Consider the following 14,984-nt stretch of genomic DNA (forward strand, 5'->3'; position numbering starts at 1 on the left):
TCAAGTATGTGACAGAAGAGCTGTTTTAAAGTTTTATTCTTCAAACTTGGCTGCAGAACTTGGCTAGGTCTCAGAACTGTGCTTTTGTATTTAGCTTTAGAATATAAGAAGCCACCCCATGGTTAAATTGTAGGCAGAGGGAGGTGCGCAGGCAGGAAAAATCCTGCGGGGAGTGGAACACGGTCGAGATGGTATTCTTATTTAGTTAGCTGCTTAAGAAAAACAAATAGAGGATAAAATAGCAAACGGCTTGGATAGGCTCCAAGATGAAAATTTTCTGGATACCTTGGCATCCACAAAGCTCTCAGGGGAAGTGGGGTGCTGCTGTAGGGCTCATCAGACCACCGATGGGAACACGGGTTAGAAGGCAGAAAGCAAAGGAAGGAAACGGGTCCTTGATCTTAGGAAACCCCTCACTGCTGTTCTGTCATCAGTGACAGAGAACGTTTCCTGCGTTCTGGGGAAGTCAGTCTATGTCTGTAGAGCCAATACTGACCTTGCAGAAAATAACAGACAGCAGGAGTCACGTGTGACACAAGTCATGGCTTTTGACCTAAGAAGGCTAAGCTTCAGTACTAATAATAAACAAGAAATTAACTAAATTACGCGACAGGAGCTCAGGGGGCAGCTCAGTTTGTAGAAACTTTTGTTTTGAATTCCAGCACCATATAAACCAGGCATGGCAGCATATGCCTTTAATACTAGCACTAGAGAGGTAAAGGCACGAAGACCAAAAGTTCAAGGCCATCTCAGCTATATAGGGAGTTTAACCCCAGCCCCAAATACATGAGGTCCTACAGAATAAACAATAAATAATTTTTGTATTGTATTTTTTAGCTCTGAGTCTAGTCTTTAACGGCTGAGCCATCTCTCCAGCCCTAATTTTCATATTATCTACTTCATCAAATATTATTACAACTTTAAAACTGATGATGACAGACACTTTGTGCTATGGTTTAATATCTGGGTGACAGAGAAGAGAGATGCATACAGATCCACACATGCAATTACCCTCCTGCTTATTATAGACACCCGTAACACAAATCCCAAACTAGGAGAATATAGGCCAAAATGTTAACTTCAGTCACATTTGCATAGTAGACATAAGACATATGTGAATCTTTCTTTTTTTCTCTCTGGGCTTTGATTCTTTTGTATTTGGATCTTTTAAAATAGAATAGATTTAAAAAAAAAAAAAAAGGAAGGAAGAAATAAAACCAGTTGTTAAGGAACTTGGCTCTCCTGATACCTCTCACCATGTGAGTTTGAGAATGAAAGCGTTTTAAGTTTCCTTGTTTCGGGTCCTCATATGAAGAGTGAGGTTACAGTTGCATCACATATATCTTCTATATGTAGGGCAGGTAGTACTCAACTTAATGATTTAAGACTGGTTGGTGGCTTAATGGTGCAAAAGAGACACACATGTACAATAAAAACCATACTTCAATTTTGACCTTCTCCTGGCCTCCCATGTGACAGGGTATTTCTGTGTACGAGGCTTACAATGGCAGTGAGCCATACCTCCATCCATTGCATGATGGACAGAGGAAACCACTGGTACTCTACAGTGAGCTGTGTGGCTGAGTTTGGTGTTGATTTGGTGAGTTCGGTATATTACGTGTACTTTTGATTGACCGCATTTTCGGAAATGTGTTACAGGGAACAGAACCTTATCATAGCCGCTGAGCATCTAGATCGCAAACACACTATGGTAAATATTCTGCATATTTCCCCACATGGCCCCATGACCCAGAATCCCATTCTTAAGGATGCAATTCCAGTTGTTTTTCTTCTGGGGTCCTCTTCTGTGAGTAGCATGGTTAGTGTTAATTCTCTTCTAATTCATGCAAATAGTCTCAAGTTGTTTTTTGTTTTCGTTTTGGTTTTTAATTTTACAGACACCAATTTCTTCTCCAAAACTATAAGCTTCAGAATAAAGCAAACATGGTTTTCCATCCTGCTATCACACTGAGCCCCACTTGTTACTCCCTAGCCCTTGCCAACAAGTTCTTCCGGTGATTCCATGCTTTGGTATGAGCACAGCACCCACCATAGAGCCCAACATGAGAAAAGTGGTCCATGAACAACTACCATGTTTTCTAATCCTTGTCTACTCTGGGCTGGCAGGATTGTCTAGGACAAGGACTGAGTTCTGGGGTACCCCCTTATTCCCCAGGCAAGACTTTGCCAGAAGCTAAAGTCCAAGGAATACACTGTTAATACACTTGATTTATGTGACCTAATTTTGAAATGGGGTCCTTTTGAATATAATTAGCTAAGGTAGAGTCATACTGGGTTTGGAGTGTGAGGACTAAACTCAGTAATAGCCCCCTTCTTAAAGAGGTTGGGTATAGACACAGAGCTAAGCACAGCAGGAGAAGGTCATGTGGGACAGAGGTAAAGGCAGGTCAAGGAAGGAGCCTGCAAACTGAAGAATGCCAAGGATTTCCAGTGACCACAAAGATGCAGGAAGAGGCAGCCAAAGACTCTGACCTCTGACCCTCATAGGAAACACATCCCTGCCACAGTTTGATCTCAGATTTCTACTCTCCACAATAGTGGGTAGATTTCTGCTGTCTTGAGCCACAGTGTGTGGGGGAATTATTTATTGCCCCCTAAATACAGATACAGAAACTTCTAAGTGTCACATATAACGATGGACAGGCACGAGCTACCTCCTGAACATGTTCATGTTCTAGACTACTTGCAGCCAAGTACAAATTCTTCCAGGTAATATAGTACATCTCCTCGGGTTCATTTCATACTAAAATTGTTTTCCTGAAAACATCACTCATACACAAGGTAGACTTTTACACAAGAAAGACAGGTGGGAAAAGCTCCTGTGACTCTAGTGACATTATGTTCCATGTTCCCATCCTCCTGCTTACCCAGAAGAGGACCTCAAGCCACCAAGGCCCATATCTTGGCCGTTAGCCTTGATTCCGTAGGCCAGTCCTTCATCCTCCACGTCCTGAGGGTTTCTCTCACTTGACTTCATCTCCAGCACCACCATCTCAACAGGAGTAAGCCTCTAAGAAAATGTCTTCTCTGAGGCTCCTTTTCAGAGCCACGAACAGCACCAAACGCCTTTAATCCTAGCATCAGGGTGACGAGGCAGGAGGACTGTAAGTTTCAAAGCCTCACTGGCTACATACTAAAACTCAAAAATAAACAATAAATGTTTTTAAAATATTAAAACATTGTAAGAATCAACCGGGTCTATGGGAGACAGATCCATGCTCTTTCCAAGCCAGTATTCAGGGACTCTACTCCAGATGACAGCTCATTGGATGCTTCAAAATAGCCCTCCTAGTGAGAGCAGCGGGGGGGGGGGGGGGGACTGAAGAATACTTTAGTCAATGTTCTGAAAAGCGTTGAGAGGTACAGAATTGCTTATTCCTTTCAGTGACCTGAAAGGAGAAGAAAGCTAAGAAGAAAGTGAGGCTCAGGACCAGGGATGCTTTTTCTAAGCAAAGGCACTAGCAATTTCTTAAGCCAAAGGCTTCACTGAGAAGTTGAACGGTTTCCTGCAGTCCCAAGAGCTTCTGGAAGAAACACAACAGGTCACTGTCCACCTCCACCGAGAGGGTGACACATAAGTTTTCATCCCGGGCTTAGCTGGACATAGAGAACTTCTTACAAAAAGTGACCCAGACAGACGCTAGTCCTAGCAAGAATGGAAGTGAAGCTACTTTAATTTGATTTTTAGAATATTAGATTTAATCAATCTTGGCTGGGGATATGTCTTAATGGCTTAAGTGTTTGTTTGATACAAAGGCATAAGGACCTGAGTTGGGATGCCCACAATGACTTGAAAAACCAGGCAAAGTCGCTGATGTGTGTAACCCAGTGCTGGGAAGTGCAGAAAGGAGTGGATCTCTGGGGCTCCCCAACCAGCCCCTCTGTTCTGCCTGTATACTCCAAACTCAGTGAGACCCCTTATCTCAAGTAAGGAGAGTGACTGAGAAAGGCACCTGTTATTAAAAATGTCTATCTCTGGCCTACACACACACACACACACACACACACACACACACACACACACACCACAGACATAAACATAGACAGATACATACAAATACACACACACACCACACACAGACATACACACACATAAACATACACACATACAGATACACACACACCACACATAGACAGACATATACACACACACACATCAACATACACACACACACTCCACACCACACAGACACACAAACACATACACTACCAAATTCTTTGGAAGTAAAATGACATTGCTACAGAACAGTGGCTCTCACTCTGTGGGTTGCAACCCCTTCAAGGTTGCATATTAGCTATCCTGCCTATCAGATATTTACATTACAATTCATAACAGTAGCAAAAAATACAGTTATTGAAGTAGCAACAAAATGATTTCATGGTTGGGGTCAGCACAATATGAGGAACTATATGAAGGGTCACAGCTTTAGGAAGGCTGAGAACCACTGTGTTGGATGTTTTCAAGGAAGCAATGTTCTCACAGCAGACTAAACGCACATGTGAGCTCACAGAGACCGTGGCAGCATACACAAGGCCTGCACACGTTCAAGCCAGACAAAATCTGAGCACAGAGCAGGAGAAGTGGGCACAAAGCCCCAGCTCTGGCCAAGAAGCCCTTCACAGTTGATAGCCTCGGGGGACAGAGAAAAATCAGTTTTCTTCAATGGAGTGACACTAGGTATGTGAACTCCTCTCCTGTGCTCAGAAGCCAACACAAATTGGACTGCAAGCTTTCTGTGTGGGTTTTTTTTTTTTCTGTTTTGTTGTGTTGTGTTTTACTAGAGAAAAAATATTAAGTTCTCCACCGCCAGAGAGGTGGGGGAGAATTTGTAAGAAGCTGAGGAGGAGAAAGAACAGTCAAAATACATTATATAAAAATTTCAAATTCCAAAGAATAAATAAAAATGTTATTTAAATTTTTGATACAAAAATACCTACTTTGAAACTCACAAAAAAATAATTAATCAAAAATACAGCAATGAATGTTAAAAAAAAAAAAAAAGTTTAAAACCCAAGGGAGGAAAAAGGATTAACATATGAATAGTGTCCCAAGAAGAGAGAAAAGAGAAATCAGCATTTAGAGTTGTTGGCCAAGAAACCTCCAAATAATAACATGTGTCGTAAGCCCTAAGAGGAGCAAATGAAAAGCAAGGCTCACTGGGGTTGGGAAGATGGCTCGGTGGGTAAACAGCTTATAGCATAAGCATGAGGGCAAGAGTTCAGATCCCCGGAACCCGCATAGAACCATGTGCATTGCAGCCACATATCACCCAACACTCAGAAGCAGGAGGTAAGAGGGCTGGACAGGCCAAATTAGTGAGCTTCAAATCCAGCAAGAGATCCTGCCTCGGTAAAGAAAATGAACAAGCAAGCAAGATGCCCACAAACCCCGGCACACGTGCGCGTGTACCCACACATACGTGTGTCCACACACAGAGGCGCACACAAGCACACACATACCCAAAAAGTCACAATTTAAAATATAGCTACAAAAAAGTGAAAATGATCCTAAAAACAACCAAAGTGGGGGAAAAAACAGGTTACCCTCAGAAGAGGAGCAATAACTAGCAGCTACCTGCCAACAGTAATGATGGAAGCCACAGGACCATGACAGTGGCCCAGGTATGGATACAAACAGCTGCCAGTCTAGAACCTAGAACAGCCTCCAGTCCTGAAGATGAAACAAACGGATCTCAGACAAACAAAACCTGAGAGGATTTATCACCATCAGACTTTCCTAAAGGAACCCGAAAGGTGCTTAATTCTTCAGCAAAGAAAGAGACAATCTAAGCTGTCTAGAAGAACCACGTGGAAAAATGAAAGAACAACTCAGAAGACATCTGAGAAAATTCACATAATCATAACATTCAACAAACACATTAAAGCCCATATGGAAAAGCCTTTTTAAGATCTTCAAAATAAGAACGTGCACCCTGATCCTATCCTGGAAGATGAGTAGACACCATCCTTTCAAGGCAAGGATTAGCTTCTGCCAGAACAGAAATCCTGCGGTGGCCTCATCCCAATAGGACTCCTGGGCCCACAGCTATGATTTAACCATTTCTTTTCAGTGAGTATCTGATCTCTTTCTGGTCTGTGGCTGTCACTTCCCAGACTTGCTGGTATTCCTGGTGGGCTGGAATGACGGTTTACATCTGTGCATGCGTTTTCCATCCTCTCCCCAGAATACATGTCTAGAATTTAGAGCGCTCACTCATCAAAAGCTTTTGTCCATCACGCATCACTCACCAAAATCTTTGTCCATTTTCTGTTTTGACCCCGCTGGCATGCTAATGGTCTTTTTTAAAAGAATCCTCCTCTTCTAGCCACATGATTTTAGACATTTATTTCCCTCTCGCACATACCTATTCACTTCAAACTTTCCTTGTTCAAAACTGTACCAACAGAGGATTGACAGCCATATTCAAGTGCTCCGTCGGGTAAGAATACCGCAAAGGACTGTGAATGGTAAGATAAACTGTCAGCCAGAAAGCAAAATCTCGGGCTGTTTGAAGTGAAATAAGGAGGGGGAAGTGAAAAGATGAAATGGAGGCTTGAGCACATTGAAAGCTTCTCAGATTAGAAATTTCTACCTGTGGCAACACATGCTATTAACCCACACTGAGCTGCCTCCTCCAACATTGAAACCCATCTCTTTCTTCTATGGATGCCAATGAAGACACTATGGGTCTGGGACTTGCCCGTGTGCCTCTCTCCTGCCAACCAAGGAAATGTTATGGGAGGTTGCTGTCCTAGCAAGCCTACTCCAGGGAGGGAAAGAAAACTGAAAGGCTCTTTCCCCCCTAAGGCAATAAAAAGTAAATTCAAAAAAACGGAATGAAAGCAGTCTTGAATTGCAGTCTGAAAAATTAAGCAAGTTACCCCAAACACTCTCTGAAGTTAGTCATTGGAGGTTTTATTTAATGTAGAAAAGAAAAGAAAAGAAAAGAAAAGAAAAGAAAAAATAAAAAAAAACAAACTTCTTAGTTCAGGATCAAAACTTCATTCATTTTAAATATTCTGACTTAACTGACTTTAAAGTTTTGGCTAGGTTAACTTTGTAGGTTATCTTCTCCTCCTTTTCCTTCTCCTCCTTTCTTCCTCTTCCTCTTCCTTCTCCTCCCTCAGTAAATAAAGCTACTAAACGATAAATGGAGGGTATGAAATTTTTTATTTATGCGTTGGGGTTGTGGCTACGGAGAATAGCATGCAGAAGCACAGAACGGTGGTGTGGGAGCACAAAAGGACGACACCTGTACAATATCAGCCTCCAAGATAACACATTAGATATTTCAGGATCTGGCTTTATGTCTCAAGCCTTCACTGCAGCAACATAGATCCACAAAAAGAGCCTCTTGAAGGTTTTAGAGTGCAATAACGTGCTGTGTGATCGTCCTTTAGTCTCCTCAGTCACCACCCCCTCCTGTACAGCAACTTAATTCCTGTTCATGTTTCAGGAATGAAGAAATGTACTGAGTCCTCTGGGTGTCTTTTATCTGCTATGGACTATATAATGCAATCCCTCTCCCCTGGCCTCTCCCTCTCTATTCCTTGGCTTATCTGTACCAGCACAGAACTGTCTAGTCACCCATTCCCCTGCCTTAGCTCTCAACACCCCCCCCACACACACACACAAACCCCTGCCACATTGCCTCATGGGCTTATTCAGTACTCTGCCCTCATTCTGCATTTCCAGCATCTGACAGTGTCTGGTCCAAAAATGAAGATCAATGTACATCTGCTGTTCAAATGGTTTCCGATATCATCACGGCTTCATTAACAGGACTTGAGAGTTTGCAACCTCTTAGCTAGCCTGCTTCTGCCACAGCCTTCTCTGAGCTTCAAGATAATATCCTGCTCCTAGGTTCCTCCAAAGCTCTGCCTCTTCCAAGCTGGATTTGCCCTTCTTGGTGTAGAACATCACCACCTATGAGACTGAAATAGCGGCAGCGTGTTTATTCTCAGGAAGGGTGCCTAAACCAGCTTCTGCCCCAGGACGTCAAGTGTCCTTGGTGACGTGAAAATGTACTGCGGGGTATCACAGCGTCATGGGTATTACAGCCACACAGGTATCACACCAGTAGGAAAGGACCCAATAAGTAAAAACTAACAGGGAGAGTAGCCATCAGTGACAAAGCTTCACAGTCTTCCAACACCCTGCAATGTGGGCTCTTTCTTCTTCCCCTGGAAGCCCTAATTTATCCATGACACTCTGTAGTACTGACATTGTTGCTACTGTAAAACCATTCCTGCTATTTCTAAAGCATGCAATTATAATTAGAAATAATTATGCAAATGTCGTAAGTGTCACAGCAAGCCCAAAAAAGCAATTTGCCACAAAAAGTTGTTTGTTTGTTGTTGGTTTTTTTTTTTCAGTTTGGATTTTGTTTGTTTGATTTTGAGATAGGGTCTTATGTAGCCCTGGCTGGCCTTAAACTTGCTATGTAGCCAAGGATAGCCTTGAACTCCTGATCCTTTCTTCAACTCTCACATTCTATACCATCAAGGGCTGCCCAAGAAGACATCTAATGTCTACTAATGTTAAATTATTACTAATAATTTTTCCTGACACCTGACAAAATTTTGTTTAATCTCAATCTACTTTAAGTTTATCTATGGCCATATAAAATATCCCCAGAAAGGTTAGGAAGGCCTTTAAATGTGCATACAGTTTTGGTATTGTGGTCATATTTTGAAAGATCAAAATTTATAGAGTTCAACTTTGAAAACATTATAAAAACATATTTGCACATTATAGACTAATTCTCTTACTTGACAATAGAAAAAAAATGAAGCCTAAGTGATGTTATTTATGAGGCTAGTATCAATGTATAGAATTCACATTTTTTTCTTTATATCTTACATGAACATTGGGTAGATTATTTTGTAGTTAAAAAGTATTCTGTAGTTGGGAAAGAAAGGAGAAACAACAATTAATTGAGAAAATGGGTTAAAAAAAAAAAAGATGAAGGTCCCACAATAAGAGCCAAATCTGGGCCAGCATCTCCATACCTTCTGTGGCACCTTCCACCACACTGTACTTCCTCCTGACCTCAGACAAGGTCCTGCTGAGCCAGAATTTTCCCTGCCCACCCACTATGAAGGAACATAGAGTTCTACCAAGTCAAATTATGTGTCCAGTTTGACATTAGTCTATTAACAACACTCAGAGAAAAATCAGAAAGCTACTTCTTCCCCTCATTATAAGAAGAACAAACATTTCAGAGCCTCTTTACAGAGATACATGAGCATCGCAAAATGGAAGGAGGCTTCAGCATGAGCCATGTCAAATCCTTGAAGCGAGCATGGAAGCGGAGACCTACCTCCTGACATTCACTATTAAATAAACTGATGGATACTGAGCTCCAGAACATGGTGACTTCATGTGGGGCTGCGGGCATGGTAGCACCGCTGGGTACCATGATGGACACTGACTGGACCCCCGGAATTATGAACACACTTATGACCTCACTGCACAAGCAAGCCTTCTGCAGCCTTGTGGTACATTGGTTTTTCCATCTGAGGATGTTGAATACTGTCCTAGTTAGGATTCGCATTGTTGTGATGAAACACCATGGCCAAAAGCAAGTTGGGGAGGAAAAGGTTTCTTTGGCTTACACTTTCACATCTTAGCCCACTGTCGAAGGAAAGAAAGCAGGAACTCAAGCAGGGCAGGAACCCCGAGGCAGGAGCTGATGCAGAGACCATGGAGGGGTACCGCACACTATGAAGGTACTCTGTGAGCTACTAAATGTACAGTACAGGTCACTGCCATTAAAGTCCTTTGAGTCAAACAATATGGCAAGCGGTTGGTTCTTCTACATCCTGAGGAATCCACAAATATTTCTGAAATGTAAAAAGCCAGTTTAAGAGCCTGCAAGATGACGTAGTAGATAGGAGTACTTGCCGTCAATGCTGAAGGTCTGAGTGCGATCCCAGGAAGCCACAGTGTGAAAAGAGAGATCCAACTCCCACAAGTTGTCTTCTGGCTTCCACATGTGCGTCACGTCATATGTGCACACGGTCTTACATGTGCATGCACATGTGATACACACACACACACTGTGCTAGCTAGTTTTTATGTCAACTTGACAAAATTTAGAGACATCTGACAGGAGGGAAGCCCAACTGAGAAAATGCCTCCATAAGATAAAGCTAAGGCAAGCCTGTGGGACATTCTCTTAATTAGTGATTGATGTGGGGAGTGCCTGGCCCTTCAGGGGTGGGGCTCCCTGGGCTCATAGACCTGGGTTTTATATGAAAGCAAGCTAAGCAAGCTATAAGGAGCAGGCCAGTAAGCAGCACCCCTCCACGGCCTCTGCATCAGCGCCTGCCTCCAGGTTCCTTCCCTGTTTAAGTTCCTGCCCTGACTTCCCTCATTAATGGATTATAACGTGGAAGAGTACGCAAAATAAATTCTTTCTTCCCCAAGCTGCTTTTGGTCATGGTGTTTCATCACAGCAGGACACACCTAAGGCATAGACATACATACACACATACGCACTCACACAAACACATAAACTTAAAGCATATAGGTGTAAATAGAAATTTTAAACCAAATGTAAACATTAATTTCCCCATGGTTTTTCAACACATAATATAAACACTACATAATGATCGGGTACGGGGTAGGGGGAAAAACAAACACTGAGTCAGTACTTTTCTGGTTTAGTTGAGAGCCAGCTTCTCCTGAGATCATTTTACAAACTCATATTTCAAGCATCTACCCTAGACTTATTAATGTGCAGTATCCTTGGGTAAGGACACGCTTTGAGGACTGGTGTTTTTATAAGGAGCTCTAAACAGTTTGATAGACAGCTAGAGTCTGAGATCATTGCTACACCGGGCAGTTCAGTGACCCAGAACCCTAAGGGCTTGGAGATATTAAGAAGCTGTGGGTGTCTTAATGAATGATTAAGGTTTTCTTTTAAATAGATCTTTAATGCAGCCGATACATTTTTCATACGCACCTCTGATCCAAATGTGAATATGAAAGATGAAGAAACCAAATTAGAAAGTCGGTCCAAGTCGATAAATAAATCATGCCTCGGGGGAAGTACGACTTCCCACAGTTAATGACATGGAAATGTGAAAAGAAAATGAAGTGTGTTCTGGAAGGTGTGAGCTGGCCCCTGTGTCAGGACCATCCTAAACAGTGTCTGAAATTCACAGCAACCAAGTTAGCAGAAATTTCCCGTTTGTTCCAAAGAGCTGGGATGGAGGGCTTTGACTGTTTCCATGAACAGAAATAATAAATGCCTGAGACGGAGGATATGCTAATGGCTGAGCCATGGACACGCACCCAAAAGTAAGATGGCGTCACCACACCTTTGCCCGATTATTGTGTGTCAATTAAAAGTAAGGAAATGGAAAGTCACATCACATTGTGAATGTCCTCACCTCATCTATAAGCTCACCCTGAGCCTCTGTCTCTAGGCTGGCATACCGATCAATACAAAAGCCATCCAAGCAAATGTCTCACACCGAGAGTGTCCATGTCAAGAGCAACAACCAAAGAGAGAAGGGAAACAAAATGTCTTGTTGTGGACACCTGAGCGAAGGTGTGGGTGTATGATATGGCTATAACCTTGGGGGAAAAAAATGATCCCACAAAAGGAGTTCTATGGAAAATTGTGAGAATTAACCCTAGTTCCTAGATTTGCCCTTTACTGACAACATGCCCCAATTGCCAAGTTCTTGGGTGTAGCCAAACGGCAGCTCACAGCATTGGAAGCAGAACGCTGTGGGATTGCAGTAAGGGTCAAGCACAGCCAGGGTTTCAGGAGGTCAAGCTCATGTAAGCTTAACGTGCTTCCAGATGGGTGTTCTTCCTGGGCAACACACATTCTTCCTTCATAACAGACCAAACAAGCCCAGGTAAGTCTCTTAGAGCCTCAATACCGTGCCCTACGTGAAAAAGTAAATACTCCTCACAACAAGGCACTCTTCCTAGTCGCCATTGCTCTAAGGAACTTCAAACAAAAGAGGTCCCTGCTCCCACACACAAAGGAAAAAGTCAAACTTACCACAAACCTGTAGAAAATTTCCTACCTTCAACATATCATTTTAACAGAAAGGTATTCCTTTCTGTCCTTGTTTCACGTTTCTTGTTGACCATTAATAAACTGTAGGTTGAGGCTGGAGAGATGGCTCAGTGATTATGAACACCAGCTGCCCTTCCAGAGGACCTTTGTTTGAGTCCCAGCACCCACATGGTGGGTCACAACTGTCTGAAATTCTAGCTCCAGAGAATCTGATGCCCTCTTCTGGCCTCCTTGGAAACCACACACATATGGGTGATATATACATACATTCTGGCAAACAGTCATACATACAAAATAAAAATAAATGTTTTTTTAATAATAATCCTTTCAATAACCTTTGTATTCTTATCTTCTGTCTCAAAAAGAAAACTCACTGCATCGACTGACTTTGCTCAATTTACTAACAACGTGAACATTTACAGATCTTATACTTCAAGCTTTCTCTAAGCATCACTGTCCCTGTAAGACCTACAGAGTCAGGAGAAATAAATACTTATCATGGACCACAGTAGAAACCAAGGTGGACGAAAGATGTTTCACTGCACTGAAATGAATTTTCACAACAATTTCCTCCCTGTAGGGTGGATTTATAGCCCAAGCTGATCTCCAAAGCCATGTCCCTGCTCTCCTTGCCCTGTGTCTTCCTGCCGCTGGGGGAGGAGGTTACAACAATCACCTCTGTGCTTTTCTGCGTGTTTCATTCAACTGCTGGTTCCATTAGTGCATGCTATATTTATTATTTATTATAATTCAATAGACATCTTTCTTAGAGGTAGGCTCTCTCACCATTCTCTTGAGGAACAAAGAATTACAGGATTCTAACCCAAAGACAGAGTAATTTAAGAGTTCTGTTTTCCAACACACACACACACACACACACACACACACACACGCCACCATATTGATCATACAGGAATGTTTATTGAGACACTGCACCTTTGATTAACACAGACCAAATACAGTGTGACAGCTGGCACAGTTCCCAGCAGACAATTCAAGTATTTAGTGAAATGAATAAACAATCAACCCATTTCCTTTTTTATATATAACACTTGTTAGCTTAAATTTTCATAAGCATGCATATATTTGACACATATAAAGATAAGCTTATGGGCTTTACCGTCTTTCTAAATGTCACCATTGGAATTGGCAGCAGCCACATCTTCCCAGCACCCAAGGTCCACAACCTACTCATCTCTGACCCTCCACACACCTCTCAGTCCACACTCCCTCAGTTTTCAAGCTTTTTATAATTCAGATTTTACTCCCTCCTCCTGGCCCCTCTCCGTTCTGAAGGGCATTTATCTGGCCAGAAAAGCATCCTCCTCACCCTTCTCACAGACGCAGAAATACTCTCAGGGCATCTGTGCCCCTCACCGTGTTACCTTTTGGCTCACCGTGGAAAAACCCTAAACGCCAGACAGATCGATTTTACAACTCTCAGTACAAAATGTTTTTCCATGATTAAACTACACATAATCCAATAGTTCTACAATCTGGCTGCATCCACATATATGACCCCAATCTTCTCTCCTTTTGCTCTTGCCATTCACGATCTGATCCCATGGCTGTTTAGTGTCCCCAGGTCTGTGCCTTTGCTGAACAGATCTCATTACCTGGTGGGTCCTTCCCCTCTGCTTTTCTCATGTGACAATCCTGCAAATCCTTTAAAGCCGGGTCCTTTGAAACTACTCCTCCACAAGGACTCCCCGACCCGAAGCTGGGAGAATTAGCTTCTTCCTTTGATGACAGAGAACATTTTCCTTGCACCTATTCTGCAAATTAACCGACTCTATTTCAGGTGTTATGGGTCTTTTATGTCTCCTACCACCTTTAAGCACTGAGAGGCCACACCTCTGCAGCTCCCACCAGCACCTAGACCATATACTGGGAGTTCAAAGACATTTCATTTTGATTCCATCTGCATGGCACTGTGAAGGCCACTGAAGGGACAGACGCTCCCAGCTGCATTGCTTAGGCAAATGCTTAGGTAAATCTGGGGATTTACACAAAACTAAATGATGTAAAATGTTTCCTTGAACTTCAGAACTAAACAATGAGAGGAAAAAACCCTCCTCTGTCCTTAAAATACTTCAGGCAGACAGCATCCATCTCTCGCCATCAGTCTGCCCTCACCGAGAACAGACACACAGAGGCAGCAATGCCCAGTGGCTCCCTGGGCATCTTACTTTGCAGTAGACAATCATGTTGGGAGAACTCTCTTCTGGATCAGCAATCCCCACTGCTCTCTGGTCCCCGGATCCCTGAGCCATCCTGCGTATCTTCTCTCACACTGCAAAATAAATAAATAGACCATTAAGTCAAGAATGAACTTGTTTAAAAAAAAAAAAAAGAAAGAGAGAGAGAGAGAGAGAAAGCATTGAAAGACAAATAACAAGTGTCTTTTGCCAGATACACTGGACAGTCCCTAGCCTCAAAGCACAAGGTCCTTTCCAGAGCCACACACCCTAGGAGAAAACGTATGCTAATTTTAATCTCCTGGCAACAGATGAATTCAATCATTTTGATGCCGATTTTGCCTTAACAAAAAAAAAAATCACTCTGCTTAATTCCTACACAGTAATATATGGATATTTAGTTGCAGAAATACAAATCAAGATCCCAAAAAGTTACTTTATAGCCACTCCAATCATACTAATAAATAAGAAATCAATAACAAGTTTTAGCCAGGTGTTGCTGGCACACACCTTTAGTCCTAGCACTCAGTAAGCAGATCTCAAAGTTCCAGGCCAGTCTAGTCTACAGAGCAAGTTCCAAGACAGCCAGGGACACACCGAACAGAGAAACAAAAGCAAAACAACAACGAGCGTTAATAGTGACATGGGTAAACAAGAACCCTCCAGATGATTGACAGGGATACCAAATGGTAGAGCCCCAGCAGAAACAGTTTAGTGATCT

The 14,984-nt window shown here is 42.5% G+C and overlaps 1 protein-coding gene across 3 annotated transcripts in view; it reads right to left on the reverse strand.

Moving 5' to 3' along the window:
* Rgs6 (regulator of G protein signaling 6) overlaps positions 1 to 14,345 on the reverse strand; it is a 420,077-nt gene extending 405,732 nt beyond the window's left edge. For all 3 annotated transcript variants that reach the window (XM_055593079.1, XM_055593078.1, XM_055593077.1), the window contains exon 1: positions 14,255 to 14,345. In XM_055593079.1, the coding sequence (XP_055449054.1) occupies positions 14,255 to 14,338 (84 nt within the window). In that variant the 5' untranslated portion in view covers positions 14,339 to 14,345. The remainder of the gene's footprint in view (positions 1 to 14,254) is intronic.
* Between the last annotated feature and the right edge of the window lie 639 nt (positions 14,346 to 14,984).

Source organism: Psammomys obesus, unplaced genomic scaffold, assembly GCF_907164565.1.
Source record: "Psammomys obesus unplaced genomic scaffold, mPsaObe1.curated_primary_1811, whole genome shotgun sequence".
NCBI lineage: Eukaryota > Metazoa > Chordata > Mammalia > Rodentia > Muridae > Psammomys > Psammomys obesus.